We start from the raw sequence: 20,293 nt of genomic DNA, 5'->3' as shown, positions 1-20,293 counted from the left end.
TCCAACTGGTAATCCCATCCGAGGGCAAGAATCAGGTGGACAATACCCCTCTTAAGTGCATGAAGTGTACAATCTAATCTGAAGCAAGAAGATCTTCAGTTTGGCAAGGAGACTATCTATGGGACTAGTCCGAAAGGCACCGGCAGCCACATGCACGCCAAAATGATGGACTGAGCCTAACAGTTTCACAGCTGATGAAGCTGCCAGGACAAACCTGGCAACCATAGTCCAGTCTGGACAAAACCAGGACCCAGTAAATATGGATAAGAGTAGTATGATCCACATCCCAAGAATGTGGGCAAGGAAGCAGAGCGTTAAGCTTCCACATGCAGCAAGTCTTCAGGTGAAGATGGGACAGCCATGTCCCCTTTTATCAACAAGAAATCCCAAGACACTGAACTGCGTTACTACATCCAGGAAAACGCATGACCCGCAATTTCATAGGAGAGAATTGTAAACCATGGGAAAGGGTCCATGCTGAGGCCACCATATGGCCTGGAACATTCGATTTTTGTTGTTCAAAAAGTGTGGGCGACAAGATTGAGCACATAGCACATGAATTGTCATAATATTGGGTTGTGATATGCGCGGGTGTGCGTGTGCGCAATGGGAATATGATTCCTTCCTTGCTGGTCAGAGGTTAGATCTGATCCTGCAGGAAGATGAGATAGTGTCTGCATTTGCGTGTTGCCCTGTTGCCTTGCATGTTATTGCATAAGTGAAGAATTTCAGGAAAAGTGCCAATGTTGGAGTCAGTGCTGTTCACTCTGGAAGACTGGAGCCTGAAGAAATCTACCAGTGGTTTTGGTTTGTGATTAAAGTGTTCTTAGTACTGAACAGGTATACATGGAACTTCTTAATTGCAAATACAATCACCGATGCCTCCTTTTCTGTGTGACTATTCTTTTGTGCAGGTATCAGTATTTTTGAAACACAGCCTATGGATTATTCAGTATCATCATTATTTCTATGAGCCAACACGGCACCACTATCATATAGAGGAATCTGTGGCCATAAGCAGTGGATGTGATGGTGGAAATTATGTGATGCAAGGTGCCAAATGAAGCGTAATATTTAACTATGTAAAGGGTCATTCAGACAGCTGTCCACTTGCATTGAACACATTTCTTCCACAACTGATTTAGTGGTTGCATGATATTGACCAGTTGTGTGTGTGGGGGGGGGGGGGGGGGGGTGGTTTAACTTTAAATAAAATTGTTGTAAGTTTCGAGGGTGATGTAGAGGGCTGATAGCTGCTACATTGTGGTTAGTGGGTGGGATCTCTTCTTTGTATAGCAAGTACCCGAGGTATTCCATGTGCTCCTGGAAAAACTGGCATTTGTCTAAGTGGGGCTTCAGTACTGTATCATCTAATGTAGTAAATAGTGCAGGAGTGAAGGAGATCCCAAAAGGAAAGTGCTTGTATTTGTACAAGCTGAAGGGGGTGTTGATAACGAAGATGTTTTTCAGCTCCTCATCCAGTAGTATTTGCAAATGTGGGTTGGCTAGGTGGATTGTAGAGAAATACTCTCCTCTGACAAGCTTTGTGATGTGGCCTTCTGGATGTGGTACAGGGCAAGTTTCTACTCATGCCTAGGCATTGACTTCTGATTTAAAATCACCACTTAGTCAGAAGGAGCCATTGTGTTTCTTGACTACTAACAGGAGTCTGGTTCAAGTGCTTGTTTTAATTGGTTCAGTCACCCAGCCTCATAGAATCACTAGAGTTCCTGCTTAATGGCTGCCAATAAGGAGACTAGAATGACCCGTGTTCAACTGAAACGAGGTACCACGTCTAGTCGCAAGCAGTTGGGAGACAGGAAATCTGTGGCACACCCCAGGCCAGTTTTGAATAAACACACAAATATGGCACAGAGATGACCTGAACTTTGTCAGTGACGGAGAATCCAGACAACAAGGCATCCGAACTGAAAATGTCTGTGATCTTTTAGGTTGCAGAAATAGAGAATTAACCGAAAGGCGAATTGAACTGTTACCATAAGGGTGAAGGTGGGGCTAATTCTGGGGAATGTCGACAAGCATATGTTAAGAGGTTTTCCAAGGAAACTGTAACTCCTTGTGGAAACAGGTTCTTTGTTCATAGTTGTGAGGTTATAAATTACTTGTTAATGAAATTATTGCTTGAGGAATAGGCATTAGAATGGTACATTACATGGTACAGAATTTCAAAATTCGATGTGATCGAAAAAGAATTCGATGTGGTCAAAAGTCTCAAATGTAGTTGAAATCAAGGGAAAAAAAATTTCCCGAATCTAAGCCGCACCTGGAATTTGAGACTCGAAATTCAAGGGGAGAGAAAAGTTTTAGGCCACATCTCCAAATCGAAACAAAGTTGGTCCATTGTAATGAGACACATTTTAGGTCGAATGAATGACGATACAGCTACAGTAGTTTGGTTCGAGTCGTAAGCTTAGCAGTTAAGCTTTACCCGATAGCCATTGCTATGCGTCAGGCACACCAACCGTATTTATACGGGTACCCTTCCTTTTTCACGTGCTTCATCTGGTTTGAACTGATTGCTTATTTTTCTTTGATCTGATAAGCGCCATTTTCTTTGTTATAGGTGTTCATGTCACTCTAAGCTGAAAATGCATTACTGTACTGTGTCATGCATTGTTTGTCGCATTCTGATAGTGCGTGTTTATGGCCTGTCGCCGCTCGCGGCATGGCTTGTTTTTGTGCGCGCTGGAGCCGCTTACAATTAAAAAAGAGGAATAGTCTCATTAGCTAAACAATGGCAAAAGACTGCTATTTGTTGTTACTTAACACGGCGGCTTTATTTGATAATGATCAACAAGAACCAAATAATAGACTGCGTATGATAGATGATGATCTGAAAGAGAGTTTAGCGAAAAATTTTCTCCGTTTGAAAATCTTTGCAGGCGCCTCTTTAGTACATTACATTCTGCACAGAAATTAGTCATCTTAGATTTAAAAATCCAGTCAATTGCCGTGCTTCATTTCTGACTGTATCACTATTAGGCATAAGAATAATACAAATATAAACATGACATGATATGTATATTCTTCCACGTCTGCTGTTGTCTCACTCTAGTTTTGTAGTTTATTAGGCAGACAGGATTTAAATGAGTTAGCAGCAAACACGAAACAATACATGGCAAAATGTTTATATTTCTATTATTCTTACAGTGAAGAGAATACTGCATGTGAGTCACAATTCATAAAAATTCCTATTAGCAACCATCCCTTCTCACAGGTATGAAAAAATTCAGAATGTAGAGTTGGCCATATTGACAAACATCCCAAACAGTCTTGCCAGTCAGATTTTCATTGTACAGTGAAATGCTGCTACATTCGGAGATGAACAATACGGAATTTGTATTTACTTCGTTGGATTATGTACGAAAATTCAGTGGTCGAAACTCGGGGCGGAGAAAAAAGCTAGTCTTCCACCTTTTTTAATTTATTTAATGACGCAGAGGTTTTGGTGCCAGTATTTATCTTTGTGCATAAAAAGCATGCCTATGTACCGCTACATATATTCAACAACAGAAGCTAGTTGTGGTGGCACCCACCAACATTTTTCAGAACTTCTCCTTGCTTTGCACTCGATTCTAAGCCGCACACAGTTTTTTGGATTACAAAAACTGGAAAAAAAGTGTGGCTTAGATTCGAGTAAATACGGTATTGAGGCATCTAATCAACTTGAAGACCAGGCCCAGTCCCTACCGTGGAATGAAACACAAAAATGTAAGTTAATCAGTTTTTTACCCATGCTTTGAGGTAATGAGTGAATTTAAAGCAACGTGGTTTCCTACATTTTAGATATCAAGAAAGTGGTTTGAAGTATTATTTGCTGTCTTTTGAGCCATTTGTAGACACTTTTCTGTAAGATACAACAGTCTCCTACAGCTAATCATAATAGGGAGGTGAATGTGATCTTCAAGGATGGTTTTGTAATCAAATCGGAATGAACAGGACTTCTATGGAAGAGGTCAACAATTCAAATGCCCCATTTGGCCATCCAGTTATGTTTTCCTTGATTTCCTGAAATTGATTAAGGCAAATGGCAGCATGGTTTCTTTGAAAGGGCATGGCTGATTTCCTTCCTTACCTGAGCTTGTGCTCTATCATTAATTAACTTGTAACTGAAAGCACCTCAAACCCCTATCTTTCCTCCTTCATTCTTTGTAAGCAAATCACTCAAGATTGCCTTCGACATGGACAAAACCATAATGCCACTACTAGTGGTTGGTGTTCTTCCAGAATTGTTGAGCTGTAAGATGTCAGTTGATTACCATGTACATCAGTGGCATGTGGAGCTCAACAGTTTCTATGATGATAATTCGCAGTGCTTCCATTATTGCATTTATGCTATACTTTTAGCCCAAGGGAGGACAAATACATCACAAACTTGACCATTTCAGAAATAACTGCATGCCTGCAGCCAAAGGGTGCCCTACAACTTGGGTAAATTACTTCATTTGCCTATAGCAGCAATGAATGAAATGTCTACATATAGCTTGTCAACAGTGTATATCATGTAAAGCGCACCACTAGTTATACGCCATAGGCGTCATATCAAGGAGCTAGTTTTAGTAATATAAATTTTAGTAATGCAAGTTTAATTTATATCGCCATGTCTTCCATTGTTAATTTATATGGCTCACAAACACTGAATAATGACTACAAAAGTAATTAGTGTCCTACAGTACGCGTCTTTTTTTTTTAGGTTGCATGTCCCATTGGCCAGCTATGGAGCGATGGACTGACTTCACTTATCTTCAAGCTAAAGCTGGTGCCCGCACTGTTCCTGTGGAATTAGGTCCTCACTACTTGCATCCTGACTGGAGTCAAAAGCTGATGACAGTTGGCACATTTATTAAGGACTATGTAAGAAATCCAGAATCAGGAAAAGATGTGGGTTATCTTGCTCAGCATCCTCTTTTTGATCAGGTAACAGAGTATTGCCAAAAAATATTTAAGGCAGAATGATAAATAAAATACTAATTCTGACTGACAAAGATAATTGTACTTAGTAGAATAAAAATGGTTGGTCTCTCTTGATGTGTGGAGATTTAAAGCATTCAGAGTTGAAGTTAGACAGGATATAGTGCTCTGTGAAGAGGAGAAATACTTCACAGAAACAATAAACTGCATGATATCAGAGTTTGGGTTATTTCCTAACATAAGAAAAAATGAAGGAACAATGAACAAGGGCAAATGAGTGATTCAAAGTGGAAAAATGATGCTCAGTTATGCTTTGTAACGTTGTTGTTGTTGTTGTCGTTGTTGTTGTCTTCAGTCCTGAGACTAGTTTGATGCAGCTCTCCATGCTACCCTATCCTGTGCAAGCTTCTTCATCTCTTGGTCTCCCTCTAAGATTTTTACCCTCCACGCTGCCCTCCAATGCTAAATTAGTGATCTCTTGATGCCTCAGAACATGTCCTACAATAGCGATACAATAAGTAGTCCTACAATAGCGATACAATAAGTAGTCCCTTCATGCCTTTCAGAATTTCTCATTGCTCAGAGAAAGCTTCTGTACCAGTAATGAGAAACATAAAACTGATCTGCTGTGGAGTGTGTTCCTTTCTCATATTAATGAAAAATAAAGAACTGTCTTTACCTCAGAAACAAAAATCTTAGGATGCTGATTTAAGTACCAACTTATCATGACTAATATGGTATGCTTTTGCTGGAGATATTATGTTTCCATGAACAATGTGGTGTGTTTCTCATGAAGATTGTCATATGTGGTTGTAACTTTTGTTGTCTTCAGTCCACACTAGTTTACTATAGCTGTCCATCAAATTACATCCTTTGCAAGCCTTTTCATACCTGTGTAACTAGTGCAACCTCCATCCTGTTGAAACTGTTTATTGCTCTACAGTTATTACACATCACATTTCCTTCCATTACCAAACTGACCTTTCCGTAAAGCCTCAGAATCTGTCGTAACAATCAGCCCCTTCTTTCATCTTTTGTAAAGTTGTGCCATGTGGTTATGGTCACGATAATAATCCTCTTCACTTTTTTTGCCAGTTCAGGGTTTCTTCTAATCCTGTTGAAATTTATAATCTTGTTTATTGGTATGTGAGTATGTTACCTAGTGCCTCACAAGGCAGTGCCCTGGTAATCTGGGCTATATATGGATCTATAGCCTCCAAGTATTTTGTAAAGGAAAACCTTGTCTGTTGTATGCTGTACTGTATATCATTATACAATCTATTTGTCTTAGTAACCAACTATGAGGAAGCACGAAGAATCCAATAAACAACTTTTTTGAAAAGATACTAAAAGCATTAGATCAAAGTAGCAAACTTTGCATGTATCTTCTATGACCTTACAAAGGCCTTTGACTTGATAAATGCTGCTTTTTTTTCCTACAAATTAGATAATTTTGCGATTAATAACATTGCTCTGCAATGGCTTAAATCATACCTGCAGAACAGTAGAGAAAGGGTAAATGTCCCCTCATACTAGGATTTATTAATCCATATGGGGTAAAGTATCTCACAAGGTATGCCTCAATACTCTATTTCATGGCCAATCCTGTTTATATTCATACACAAATGAGTTACCTGTACATATAAATTCTCCATTAGTTCATTTAGCAGATGATACTTGCATGACTATATTAGATTATATTAATATTTGTTTCTTAGATTATGAATACAACAATTTGTGATGATGTGGAACTTGTCAGGAAGTGATGCAGAAACAATTTCTAGTTCCTTCAATATTCTGGGAAACTAGTAATGGTTAAATGGATTATATCAAACAGTGGAAACTCCAAGTTAGAATATCAACAATATAAGGAAAAGATAGAGTGCCACTCACCATAAAGATGACACATTACATTGCAGATAGGCACAATGGAAAGACGGCTACTGTGCAATCCCTCCGACATACATCACATCTCTGAAATTGAGTCCCTTGCTCTCCTGCACCTGGAGGTGCATTCCAGACATCATCTCCATAAGTTATCCAACCTGTTGACATCCAGCTGCTGCCTTGGGGTATCACTACCCAACTCCTATCGTCCTTGTTAACTGCTCATAGCACCCAGACCCTGCCCGGGTCTCCTTTCCAACTTGCTACCTCCCCGAAACCCAGGCCCGAAACATTCCTGTAACACTTCTTTCAACCTTTCCATCAAAACCCTCAGCCCCATAGGAGTTTGTCTTGTCCAAAGACTTCACCTTTAACCCCACACCCAAATTTAACAATGTTGGGCAGGTGAAAGACCTATTCCCCTTCTCCTGGTGTCTGCAATGGAAACACTTCTTTGCCACCAGTCCCTCCAGCCAAAGCCAATCTAATCCCAACGTTGAACCTTGCCTCTCCCAGTTCATACCACTATCCAACTATTATCCTGCCCCCCCCCCCCCCTCCTCCGCCGTCCTCCTCCCATCTAACCACCCTCTGGTCACCTTCCAGAAATTCCTTACCTCCAACTTGATCTTACCAACCTTCCCAAGGTCACCAACCTTTCAGCAGAAGAAAGGACAGCCATACACAGCCTCAAAAACCAAATCCTGCAGACAAGGGTTCCACCACTGTTATCAATCACATTGACTACCTGATGGAAGGACTCTGCCAATTGACTCCTCCACCTATAAACTGTGCTAGAGTGGTCCCATCCCAGAAGTCCATCATAACCTCCAGTCCTTGCTTTAAGCCTTGTGCCCTCCCCTGGATCCATTTCCCTCCTCACCCCTATGACAACCCACACACCCACCTTCTACATGCTCCTCAAAATCCACAAACTGAACAATCCTGGACATCCCATTGTAGCTGGTTATTGTGCTCCCACTGAAAGAATTTTGGCCCTAATTGAGCAGCATCTCCAACCAACTGCCCATAATCTAGCATACCACGAGAAAGATACCAACTATTTTCTTCATTGACTTTCCGAAATTCCCATTCCTACTTGACAGCCCCCTGCAGGTCTGAGGGTTAGAATAGGCTCAAGGTATTCCTGGCTGTCATAAGAGGTGCCTAAAAGGAGTCTCTCACGTTTTGGCCTTTGTGATTGTCCCCTGTAGGGTTTGACTCCTGTTTTTCAAAATTTTCCCAAAGAGCGAGCCAATTGGGGAAGGGTGCCTTACATGGTGCATCGTGTCCATCATGCACTGAGACCTATCGCATCCTTCGTTGATGAGGGTCTGCACTTCTGCTCATTCTCCAACTGTTGGGTGAGGTCACCCTCATGGGTGCCTATTTATCCATCAACTGTGCAGTATCATTTTCTATGCTGACGATGATAATGTACTTGTTTACTTGGTTGCACCTGATATCCAGCAAGGTAGCCAGTCCATTGTGGTGGGGCTGCCCTGTACCCTGTTGGTTGTAGCCCCCTGACCACAAAGGGATTGCTCTGCTGATGCATGCACTGTTAACTCCCCATGTATGTCAAGGGGTAGATGCCCATCCCCCTGGGGCATCGGGACTCCCGGCAATGGCCATCCTGCCAGGTGACCTTTGCTGCGTCTGGGTGGTGCCCGTGGGGAGGGCCCCGGGTCGGAGTGGGTGGCATCAGGGTGGATGACGAGCGATGAAGCGTAGTACGTCATCTCTTGCTGGTCGTCAAGCACCAGCAGTCTCTAAGTATTCACGAGTTCAGTTCAATGCACAGAAGTACGACCCCAAATCATTCCCTTCCCCTTCCTGCCCCACCATGGGAGGAACGTCAGGCTAAGGATGGCAGCGTCTCTTATTCGTCCCGGTACCTTTGTCCTAAACTCAGTCTGTAGTGAACCTGTGCCCCTTCAAACCCCTCTCAAAGCTATGGCTATCAGAATAAGGACTACACAGGAAATAACTGTCTGCGTTGTATATCTTCCTCCAGATGGTGTACTATCCCTGAATGTTTTAACTGCACTGATCGCTCAACTCCCTAAACCTTTCCTATTTCTGGGAGATTGTAACGCCCATAACCCCTTGTGGGATGGCACTGTGCATACTGGCCGAGGCAGATATGTCGAAACTTTACTGTCTGTCTGACCTCTGCCTCTTAAATGCTAAATGCTGGGGCTGCCACACATTTCATTGTGGCCCAACGTAGGTAGTTGGCCATTGATTTATCAATTTGCAACCCAGGACTTCTCCATTCTATCCCCTGGAGAGCACATGATGACCTGCACGGTAGTGACCACTTCCCTATCCTCCTGTCACTGCCCCGATGTCAAGCCCACAGACGCCTGCCCAGATGGGCTTTAAACAAGGCGGACTGGGAAAATTTCACCTCTGCTGTGACCGTTGAATCTACCCCACACGGGAACATCGATGTGATGGTTGAGCAGGTGACTACAGCAATCCAGCAATCGTTTCTGTGGCAGAAAACACGATCCTCACTCTTTAGAGTGCCCCCAGCAAAAGACTGTGCCTTGGTGGTCATACGTCACCTTCCCAAGTCTAGGCAAAGATCAAACTTGTTTTCGGGTACCCGGTGTTAACATAAATGGCGTGTTATCTACCAACGCAAACGCGATTGCTGAGCACTATGCTTGAGCCTCTGCGTCGGAGAATTACCCCATTACGTCCCCCCCTCAGCCTTTCGCACTCTCAAACGGTGGCTGGAAGGGAAAGTCCTCTCATTCACTACTTGCCACAGTGAATTCTATAATGCCCCATTTACTGAGTGGGAGCTCCTCAATGCCCTTGCACATTGCCCCGACACAGCTCCTGGACCAGATTGGGTCCACACTCAGATGATTAAACATCTCTCATCTGACTACAGGCGACATCTCATCATCATCATCTTCAATTGGATCTGGTGTGATGGCGCCTTTCCATCGCAGTGGTGGAGAGCACCATCATTCCGGTGCTCAAACTCAGTAAAAACCCACTTGATGTGGATAGCTGTCAACCCATCAGCCTCCCCAATGTTCTTTGTAAGCTGCTGGAACGTATGGTGTGTCGGCAGTTGGGTTGGGTCCTGGAGTCATGTGGCCTACTGGCTCCGTGTCAGGGAGGCTTCCGCCAGGGTCGTTCTACCACTGATAATCTTGCCCCTAGTCTGCCATCCAAACAGCCTTTTCCAGACACCGACACCTGGTTGCCATCTTTTTTGATTTACGAAAAGTGTATGGCACCACCTGGCTACATCATATCCTTTCCACATTATACGAGTGGGGTCTCCGAGGCCCACTCCCGATTTTTATCCGGAATTTCCTGTCACTTCATACTTCCCATATCCAAGTTGATGCCTCCCATAGTCCCCCCCCCCCCCCCCCCCCCCCCCCGATATCCAGAGAATGGGGACCCGCAGGGCTCTGTATTGAGTCTCTCTCTGTTTTCAGTGACCATTAATGGTCTAGCAGCTGCTGTAGGGCTATCCGTCTCACCTTCTCTGTATGCAGACTACTTCTGCACTTCATACTGCTCCACCAGTACTGGTGTTGCTGAGCGGCACCTATAGGGAGCCATCCGGTATCCAGTGTTTTCGGATGCAAAGTCGTGTGTTATGCACTTCTGTTGGTGTCGTACCATTAATCTAGAACCAGAACTTTACCTTAATGACGATCCACTCACAGTAGTGGAGACATATTGATTCTTAGGACTGGTTTTCGATGCCCAATTGACTTGCCTTCCTGACCTTCCTCAGTGTAAGCAGAAGTGCTGGCAGCAACTCAATGACCTCCGCTGCCTGAGCAACACCAACTGGGGTGCAGATCGCTCTATGCTGCTGCAGCTATACAGAAATATGCTGCTGCAGCTATACAGAGCCCTTGTTCAATCCCACCTTGACTATGGGAGTCTGGTTTATGGTTTGGCAGTGCCCTCAGCTTTGCGTTCACTCTACCCAGTGCACCACTGTGGCGTTCACCTAGCGACAGGAGCTTTTAGGACGAGTCCGGTGACCAGCATCCTTATGCAGGTTGGAGTGCGTCCATTGCAAGTGAGTCGTGCACTACTGGCCTGTTATGTAGCACACATTCATAGTTCTGCGCATCCAAGCATCCAAATCACAGTCTCCTTTTCACACCCAGGGCGGTTCATCTCCCGCATCGACTGCCCAGGTCAGGGCTTCCAATTGCAGTTCGTATCCAATCCCTTCTTTCTCAATTGGAATCCTTGCCTTTACCACCTATACTTGAGGTCCATTCACGTACATCTCCGTGGTGTACACATAGGTCACTGCCACTTCCTCTCAATTCTTGACAAGTACCGAGGCCACGAAGTGGTTTACACTGATGGCTCAATGGCTGATGGTCACGTCGGCTTCGCGTGTGTCCATGGAGGAGATATTGTACAGCATTCCTTGTCCAATGGCTGCAATGTTTTCACTGCAGAACTGGTGGTTATATCTCGTGCTCTTGAGCACATCTGTTCATGCCCTGGGGAGGCTTTTCTTCTGTGTACAGACTCCTTGAGCAGACTACAAGCTCTCAACCAGTGCTACCCTCGTCATCCTTTGATAACGACCATCCAGGAGTCCATCTATGCCCTGGAACGGTCCTGTCGTTCGGTGGTGTTTGTCTGAACCCCAGGTCATGTCGGAATGCCAGGCAACAAACTTGCCGACAGGCTGGTCAAACATGCTACACGGAAACCGCTTACGGAGATCAGCTTCTCTGCAACTGACCTGCGTTCAGTACTACGCTGCAAGGTTTTATGGCTTTGGGAAAGGAAATGGCATAACCTCAGCATGCACAACAAACTGAGTGCCATTAAGGAGACTACGAATGTGTGGCATTCCTCCATGTGTGCCTCTCACAGGGACGCTGTGGTTCTCTGCCAGCTCTGCATTGGCCTCCTGCACCGTGATGACCCACCTCAGTGTCGGTTGGACACCCGGCTGACAATGGCTCATATCATGATGAGCTGTCCTTCCATGGCTGCCCTTCAACGGACTCTACATTTCCGGACTCGTTGCCATTAATTTCAGCTGACAATGCCTCATCAGCCAATTTAGCTTTACGTTTTATATGCGACAGTGGGTTTTATCATTCTATACAAGTTTTGGCGCATGACCTTTGTCCCTTTGCGTTCTCCACTCTAATGCTTTTAGGGTGGATGTTTTAATGTGTCCCAGAGTGGCTGGCTTTTCCTTTTTGTTCTTATGGTCGGCCAGCCACGGTCATCTGTGCTTTTGTTTTTGCCTCTTCTACCTGTTTCTTTTTTCTCTCTGTGGTTTTCTTTTCCTGTTTTGTCCATAGTAGTGTTGGTTATCCTTCCGTTGTTCTTCTGGTTCTTCCTTTCTCCTGTTATTGTACTGGACGTCTCCTTTGTTTTCTGCTTTCCCTTGTTTAATTATTTTACTGGGAACAAGGGATCGATGACCTCGCAGTTTGTCCCCCTCCCCCCCCCCCCCCCCCCCCAGCCCCCGCCCACCCTTCTTAAACCAACCAACCAACCTACTCAACACAGTTGATCAGTTGATGTAACCTCCCTATACACCAACATCCAACATGCCCATGGTCATACCGCTATTGAACTTAGTTTCCCAGTGTCCTTCAGAACCCATACCCACTACCTCACTCCTCATACACCTTATGAACTCTATCCCAACTCACAGCTAGGTCTCCTTTGAAAGGAAGGTATACAAGCAAATCTGTGGCACAGCCATGGACACCTGGGTGACACACTCCTATGCCAACCTGTTTATAGGCTGTCTGACAGAGACTTTCTTAGCCTCCCAAAATACCAAACCCGTAGTCCTTCAGGTTTGTTGATGATATCTTCATGATCTGGACTCAGGGCCAAGACACCCTGTCTTCATCCCTTCACAACCTCAACATCTTGTCTCTCATCCACTTCACCTGGTCCTTCTCAACCCAGCTTGTCACCTTCCTAGACATTGACCTACTCCTCTCTGCTGGCTCCTTCCACACCTTTGTCAATATTAAACCCACCAACAGTACCTGCATTTTGACAGCTCTCATCTGTTGAACATCAAAAAATCCCTCACTTACAGCCTGGCCAGCCAGGGATGGCACATTTGCAGTGACAAGAACTCCTTTGCCCAGTATGCTGTGGTCTTCACAGACGGGGCTATCCTGCAGACCTGGTCTGCAAACAGATCTTCTGTGCCATTTCTCCTCACATCCCGAATCCTCCTTTCCCCTCCCCCCCTCCCCCCTCAGAACCAGCAACAAAGGAATGAGCCTTTTGTCACTAGTACAGTAATACTACCCCTGACTGGAACAACTGAACCACATCCTTCGTCAGGGCTTTATCCGTCATTGCACTGAAATGAGGGACATCCTGTCCCTCTCTCCTAAAGTGATATTCTGTCACCCATCGAACCTCCACAACGTCCTTGTCCATCCCTATGCCACTCCCAATCCCAACCCCTTGCCACAGGGATCATATCCTTGTGGAAGACCCATGTGTGAGACCTGCCCAAGCCGCCCACCCACCCAGCCCTTCCTATTCCGTTCCTGTCACAGGCTTATACCAACCCATCAGAGGGTGGGCCACCTGTGAAAGTAGCCATGCCATACAGCAGCTTAGCTGCAATCATTGCACAGCTTTTTATATTGGTACGACTACCACCAGAATGAACAGCCACTGCCAATCTGTGGCCAAGAACAAAGTAGACCACCTTGTGGCACAACATGGAGCTGAACATAAAATGCTTGATTTCAGTGGCTGTTTCACTACCCAAGCCATGTGGATCCACCCCTACACCATCAGCTTTTCCGAACTGCGTAGATGCGAGTTACCCTTACAGCACATTCTCTGCTTCCGAAATTATCCTGTCCTCGACTCACGGTTATGTACTGTCCCCAAACCCACTACCCAACAGTTGCCACACCATTTGTCCTGTCACCTCCCACCTGTTCTTGTTTCCCCCCCTTTGCCAATCCTTGCACGCCCCTTCCCCGCTCCTTTTCTACATCCCCCCCCCCCCCCTCGCGCAAAACCTCCCTGCCCTACAGCCTCTGAAGCTGCGCCTGTCGGCAGTCTAGTTCCTAAGTGCTCCGCCTGACATTGCTCTTGTCCCCCCACCAGTACCCTGCTCCCCCTTCCCCTTCAGCAGATTACTATTTCCATTCTGTGCGACAGTTGCATTCCAGTCTGAGCTGCTGGAGATGATCATATGTGTGGGAGGTGTGCTTTCTTCTTTTTTTTTTGTGTGTGTGTGTGTGTGTGTGTGTGTGTGTGTGTGTGTGTGTGTGTGTGTGTGTGTGTTTCCCTTTTCTGGTGAAGGCTTTGGCCGAAAGCCAATGGAAGTGTCTTTTCATTTTTTCTGTTTGCAGTGTAACATATCACATGTACCAATCTATTTTTTCCTTATTTTATTAAATTGATTAAAACTGAACATCGCAAAAACCTATATGGTACAGTTGAAAAACAAACATTAAAAATCCAAGTGATTAAAGTAGGATGATAACAATCAACTAATGTAAAAAGTTGATGAGTTAGCTTTATTGGATTACATTTGGATGACAATTTAAGTCGAATGGCACGAGCCACCTTACTAGCAGATTAATCAGTTCTGCAATTGACCGTGGAGATATTAGCAGATTACAAAACATAAAAAAATAGCACATCATAATTATTTTTTATGCTGAAACTGCAAGCTCCATATGTGCTCAACAGCCAAAAGAATCTTAAATAACATATTCAAGCCTTAAACAGCTGACATTGCTGCCATCATCAGCAGGAGACAGCTGTTGAAAGCTAGAGTATTTTATTCTAAACGGCCTGGCTTGAAACCTTAAACATTTTATTCAGGCATGCCACCTTAAAAGACTAAGATGACACAAAAGATACTGGTGGCCCATTATTTCGAAAACAGCTGTTCCAGACTGTCCCCTCCCTACAACTCTTGGAAATTAATATCGTGTTCAGAGCAGACTTAACACTATTTGGGGAAAATCATTCTGGCCACACTTACAACGTAAAGACTAAGATAATTTTGAGTTTCCTTTACACCGATTGAAATTACATGCTTAGACTCCACAGTACATGTGGATGAAAAAAAATATAATAAATTAGTATGCAAAAATGTTCTGATTGTGAAGCTGGATGTTCTATAAAGAAGCCTATAGGACATTCTGTGGGATACTACTCAGGAGAAGAATTTGTGCAGGATGAACTGACAGTATGTACATGCTGTACCTTAGAGATTTATTAACTACTTTTCATAACAGAACTAGATTAGCATTAGCCTACGGTTGGCATTTTATCACAATTTTTCTGCATTCTTGCTGTACCTGAATCAAACTGTTCAGAATGTATGATATCAGAGTAATAAATTACAGTTTTACTGCGAAGAAATGAACGTGATTATCAGTTGCATTGGTGAACTTAAGAAGTTTGAACACACTGATTGGAAAGAAAAGTGACATTGCTGCTCATTCTGTTATTTTGTTGCTTAATAATGCAGTGATACTCATTGTTTTTTATGAGAATAATTTTTTATTGTTAAATAAGTAAAGCTTCAGACACAGTTTCATTGATCATTATCTTTTGCAGATCCCAGAGCTTAAAGATGACATTAGAATACCAGATTACTGCTGCCTTAGTTCTGAGGACAAAAATGAAGAACAGAGTGAAGATCCAGACATAAATGCTTGGTTTGGGCCTCAGGGTACTGTTACACCATTGCATTATGACCCAAAACATAACTTATTAGCACAGGTACAGCCAAATTATGTCTCATAACTCATTTAATATTTTGTGGGTGCTGGGAAATGGTTGCAAAACAGCAGTTTTCAGTTGTGAGGTAATATGTAAATGTGTATGCAACTTGTAATTAGCAAAATGAAAGCAAACTTTTTTTCTTAGCATATTTATTAATGGACGAAGTTTCCACATTCTATCATTAGCATCTATTTTTGTGTTGTCACACGAGTGAATGAATCTCATAATTGTTTCAAACCTGTCCCTTCTCATCGTGCTGTGGACCATTTCATTTGTCATGTCCAATCCAGAATTCCAGTAATATCTTCTGCTAGGTAAAGGATTATAGCCAGAAAGAATTAGAATTCCTAGAAAACCTTTTATCTCTTCATGTGTTATTTTTGGATATGAGCAGTTTTTGAACAAAGCATACTTCGTCGTTCCGAAATAATTCGAAGCACTGAACTGGAGACAAGTGTTTGTATTTACTATAATCACTCTCAGGAAATACAGAACTAACACTAAGCAGATCATTTTTCTTTCTCTTTTTTTTTCCCAATCTCTGATTACAGTTTTTAAGATCTGTGACTTTTCCTGTTCATCTGGTTTATCATCAGGAGAGAAATTTATCTCAGGTTCACTACCTAACCTGTTTTTACTAGCTAAAACCACTTCTGCACCAGCCCGGAGTTGCCTTGGTCCAAGATTATCGACGTTTCCTCCCCCATCTTCTTCCCCAGAATCTTCATCTGAATCCACATTAGCTTCAGGAGGTTCAATAAGTATATCTGTTGCATCTTCTTCCTCCCCTTCAAGAATAGCCAGGATCTTGTGGAGAGACAGACGTCTAAAGAGAACGAATCGTTATCTTCACTGTTTTGCCTAGCGTGACGTATATGCAACACAAAATTAAAACTGTATTTGGAGCCACAAAAATAAGAATTGCATTTTGTAGATAACCATTAACATAAATTTCAGTACTTTTAACATTATAATCAACCATAATTTAAACAAATTGTGTTATAATTTGCGATAAAAAATGATACTTACTTCTCATTCAAAGACATAATCTCAGTCAGAAAAGTCTTCCATACTTGAAGCACCAGTCACTGACCACTTAATGCTTGCAACCGACTGAAACCTGCCTAAACGTGAACAACAAAGCCTCCTTATCTGAAAGCCATACAACAATAGCCACTCCAAACGCAGGCATTATTGCGAACGAGAGAAAACAATGACAGGCTGTTCCATGTCATACATGTTACGCTAGTCAGAAGTGGGTTAAACCAACTTTTTGAGCACTGGCTTCACCAGAACTGTTAGAAAAATGTCTACACAGCAAAATGCAGAATCCGAATGAAAGTTTCAATGCTCTTATTTGGTAGATATGTCCAAAGACGGTGCTTGTTTCCAATACGGTAGTGGAGATTCCTGCTTTGGAAGCTGCAGCAGTGTTTAATGGTGGGAATGTGGCAAGGCTTCACATCGTCAGCAAGTTGGGCTTTACGCTTGGAGTCTTCACTGAGCAGATAGTGCGGATCATCGAAGAGCAACGAATCGCAAAGGCGGACAATTCAGTGCAGAATAGAAAAATTTGCTAGGCAAAGGAGCAGAGGATCATGAGGAAGAATTGGAATATGGATATGGGCAGTTTTAGCTAAGTTATGATTAAAGATTTTTAAAACACTTCATTCAAATTTTAAAAAAGATTTTTTTTGCAATTCGAGGTTTTCTCCTTCAGGAACCCACACATTGGAAAGATTTCAATGAAATTTGGCACACAAATTCTTTTACATGGAAGCAACATTTAAGTGAAACAAAATTTTAATCTAAACATTATACAGTTTTATCGTTGATAATATGTGGAAAATTTGTCCATAAAAAAATTTTCAAATCCAAAAATCACAGAAAATAATAGAAATAATTTACCAACAAGTTTCTGCACTTAATTGTACATTTATTAATGTAGGTTACTTTGCCATAGAAAAAATTTGCCAATTTCCTGGAAAAGTGTGCCTTAAAATAATAATGTAACAAAAAGTTCAAAATTCTGGTCACAGCTTTAAAATTTTATTAACAATTTTGTAAAAATTATTTAAAGCAGATTGGACCCCTATACATAAGGGTCCAAAATTTCAGTGAGTTGAACAAAAAATGACAGGCATGGATTTGCAAAGAGATCAGTGCAAGACTGCCACCATCTCTCCTTAAGAACTATGCAAACTTGTATTTCACAGTAGCAAAGATGACAAAGCGCTCATAGCTCTTAAGGTATGCATTTTAGAGCCTAGATTTACTAGCCTTTTTTGCTTTGAATGATTATTTCTGTCATATAATATGAATATTGAGCATTCCTTCTGGGACATCTTGTAGATACTGAGAGCTGACTACAGCCGCAGATAAGTTTAGCCAAAGTTTTTGTACAAAGGACCAAACGTTGTTTGGAAAGGATAGGTTAAATTCGGTTAGTGATGAACTGCTTTTTGCTATTAAAAATAGTTTGTGTTGTAGCTAAGTTGAAGTACGTAATTGCTGTAAGTTAGTATGGGTAGAGGCTATACTTGACAGACAGAATAAATTAATAATTGGTTCTTACCAATGCTCAGATTTAAATGAGGTAGTTGCTCAAATAGGTACCTGACTCAAAAAAATTGCAGTTGGTGTCAGTTTCGATTGACACTCAATATGTGGCAAAAATACATTTTCAGAGTCAGTGGTAGGTATGAAATATTGTACAAAATTCTAAGTGCTTTCTTCAAAAATTATTTTGAGCAATTAGTTCAACCTGCTTGAAGTGAAGATGGCCATGATGACATGTTTGACATCTTAGAATCGTGTAAACCTGAACAAATAAATAGCATCACAACAGATGCAGGGTTCAGTAACCAAAAGGTCATGCAAAGTACAGTATACCTGTTTAAAAAAGCAGATAAATAATTTGATTGACACCTTCCTAAGATAATCTCCATTTCTTCCAAACTAACTACGATGACATAGACTGTATTTGGATTAAATTCAAAGAGATAGCATTAACAGCAGTTAAGAGATTCTTACTAAGTAGGATGATACAGATCCTCCTCAGTATGCAAAACAGATCAGGGCATTGCAAAACCAATGAAAATGTGTGCAATATTTAAAAGAATGTAAATTCACAATGTTTCAAAATTTGCCGTTGAGTTCATTGTAATACACAACAAAACTGTCTCGAAATCTGGCAGAAAATCCATAGAGTTTCATCATATGTAACGTACACAGCAGCAAGACACAATTAATACTTTCACTGCATGATAGCAATGATAATGTTACCATTGACAGTGCCACAAAAGCAGAATTACTAAACACGGTTTTCTGAAATCCCTTAAGCAAAGAAAACTTGCTAAATATTCCAGATTTTGAGCCATGAGCAGCTGACAACATGAGTAACAGAAGCAGATGCCCTGGGTGTAGCAAAGTAACTTTAAATCACTTAATAAGGGGAAGTTTTCTGCTCCAGATTGCATACCAGTTAGGTTCCTTTTGGGGTGTGCTGATGTAAGAGCTCTGTATTCAGCAATGCCCTCTACCCGCAGCAAATGAAAGTGGCATTGCTATATTCGAATGTGAATACAAAATTGCCATTCTTCGCTGGTGAATAGGTGCTTATCCACATCACAAGAGTGGCGGCATGTTAGTATGACAAGTACCCTCCACCATATTCTCATGTAGACTGTAGCTACTAATTTAATTACTTTATAAACTCCTAACTGACAAGCAATGGAGTTACCGTATTTACTCAAATCTAAGCCGCACCTGAAAAATGAGACTCGAAATAAAGGAAAAAGTTTCCCGAATCTAAGCCGCATGTGAAATTTGAGACTCGAAATTCAAGGGGGGAGAAAAGTTTTAGGCTGCACCTCCAAATCGAAACAAAGTTGGTCCATTGTAATACGAGACACAATTTAGGTCGAATGAATGACGGTGCAGCTACAGTTGTTTGGTTTGAGTCGTAAGCTTAGCAGTTAAGCTTTACCAGGTAGCCATTGCTATGCGTCAGGCGCTCCGTCCATATTTATACGGGTACCCTTCCTTTCTCACATGCTTCGTCTGGTTTGAATCAATTGCTTATTTTGCTGATAAGTGCCGTTTTCTTTGTTATAGGTGTTTACGTCACTCTAAGCTGAAAATGAATTACTGTACTGTGTCGTGCATTGTTTGTAGCATTCTGATAGTGCGTGTTTATGGCCTGTCGCCGCTCGCAGCATGGCTTGCTTTTGTGCGCGCTAGCGCCGCTTACAATTAAAAAAAAAAAGGGAGAGAGAGAGAGAGAGAGAGAGAGAGAGAGAGAGAGAGAGAGAGAGAGAGAGGAATCATCTCATTAGCGAAACAATGGCAAGAGACTGCTATTGTTGTTACTTACACTGCTGCTTTCTTTGATAATGATCAACAAGAACCAAATAATAGACTGCGTATGATAGAACATGTTCTGAACGAGTGTTAGGCGAAAATTATTCTCCGTTTGAAAATCTTTGCGGCCGCTTCGTTAGTACATCAAATTCTGCGCAGAAATTAGTCATCTTATATTTAAAAATCTAGTCATTTGCCGTGTTTCATTTCTGACTGTATCACTATTAGGCATAAGAATAATACAAATATAAACATGACACGATATGTATATTCTGCCGCGTTTGCTGTTGTCTCTCTAGTTTCGTAGTTTATTAGGCAGACAGGATTTAAATGAGATAGCAGCAAA

The 20,293-nt window shown here is 42.3% G+C and overlaps 1 protein-coding gene across 2 annotated transcripts in view; it reads left to right on the top strand.

The window, feature by feature from the left end:
* Positions 1-20,293, top strand: part of LOC124593703 (bifunctional peptidase and arginyl-hydroxylase JMJD5) — an 87,841-nt gene that overhangs the window by 57,490 nt on the left and 10,058 nt on the right. For both annotated transcript variants that reach the window (XM_047132010.1, XM_047132009.1), the window contains exons 5-6: positions 4,715-4,938; positions 15,418-15,582. In XM_047132010.1, the coding sequence (XP_046987966.1) occupies positions 4,715-4,938; positions 15,418-15,582 (389 nt within the window). The remainder of the gene's footprint in view (positions 1-4,714; positions 4,939-15,417; positions 15,583-20,293) is intronic.

This window comes from Schistocerca americana, chromosome 2 (genome assembly GCF_021461395.2).
Source record: "Schistocerca americana isolate TAMUIC-IGC-003095 chromosome 2, iqSchAmer2.1, whole genome shotgun sequence".
Taxonomy (NCBI): Eukaryota; Metazoa; Arthropoda; class Insecta; order Orthoptera; family Acrididae; genus Schistocerca; species Schistocerca americana.
The sequence above is the reverse complement of the archived record's forward strand: the minus strand, read 5'-3'. Positions and strand labels throughout refer to the sequence as shown.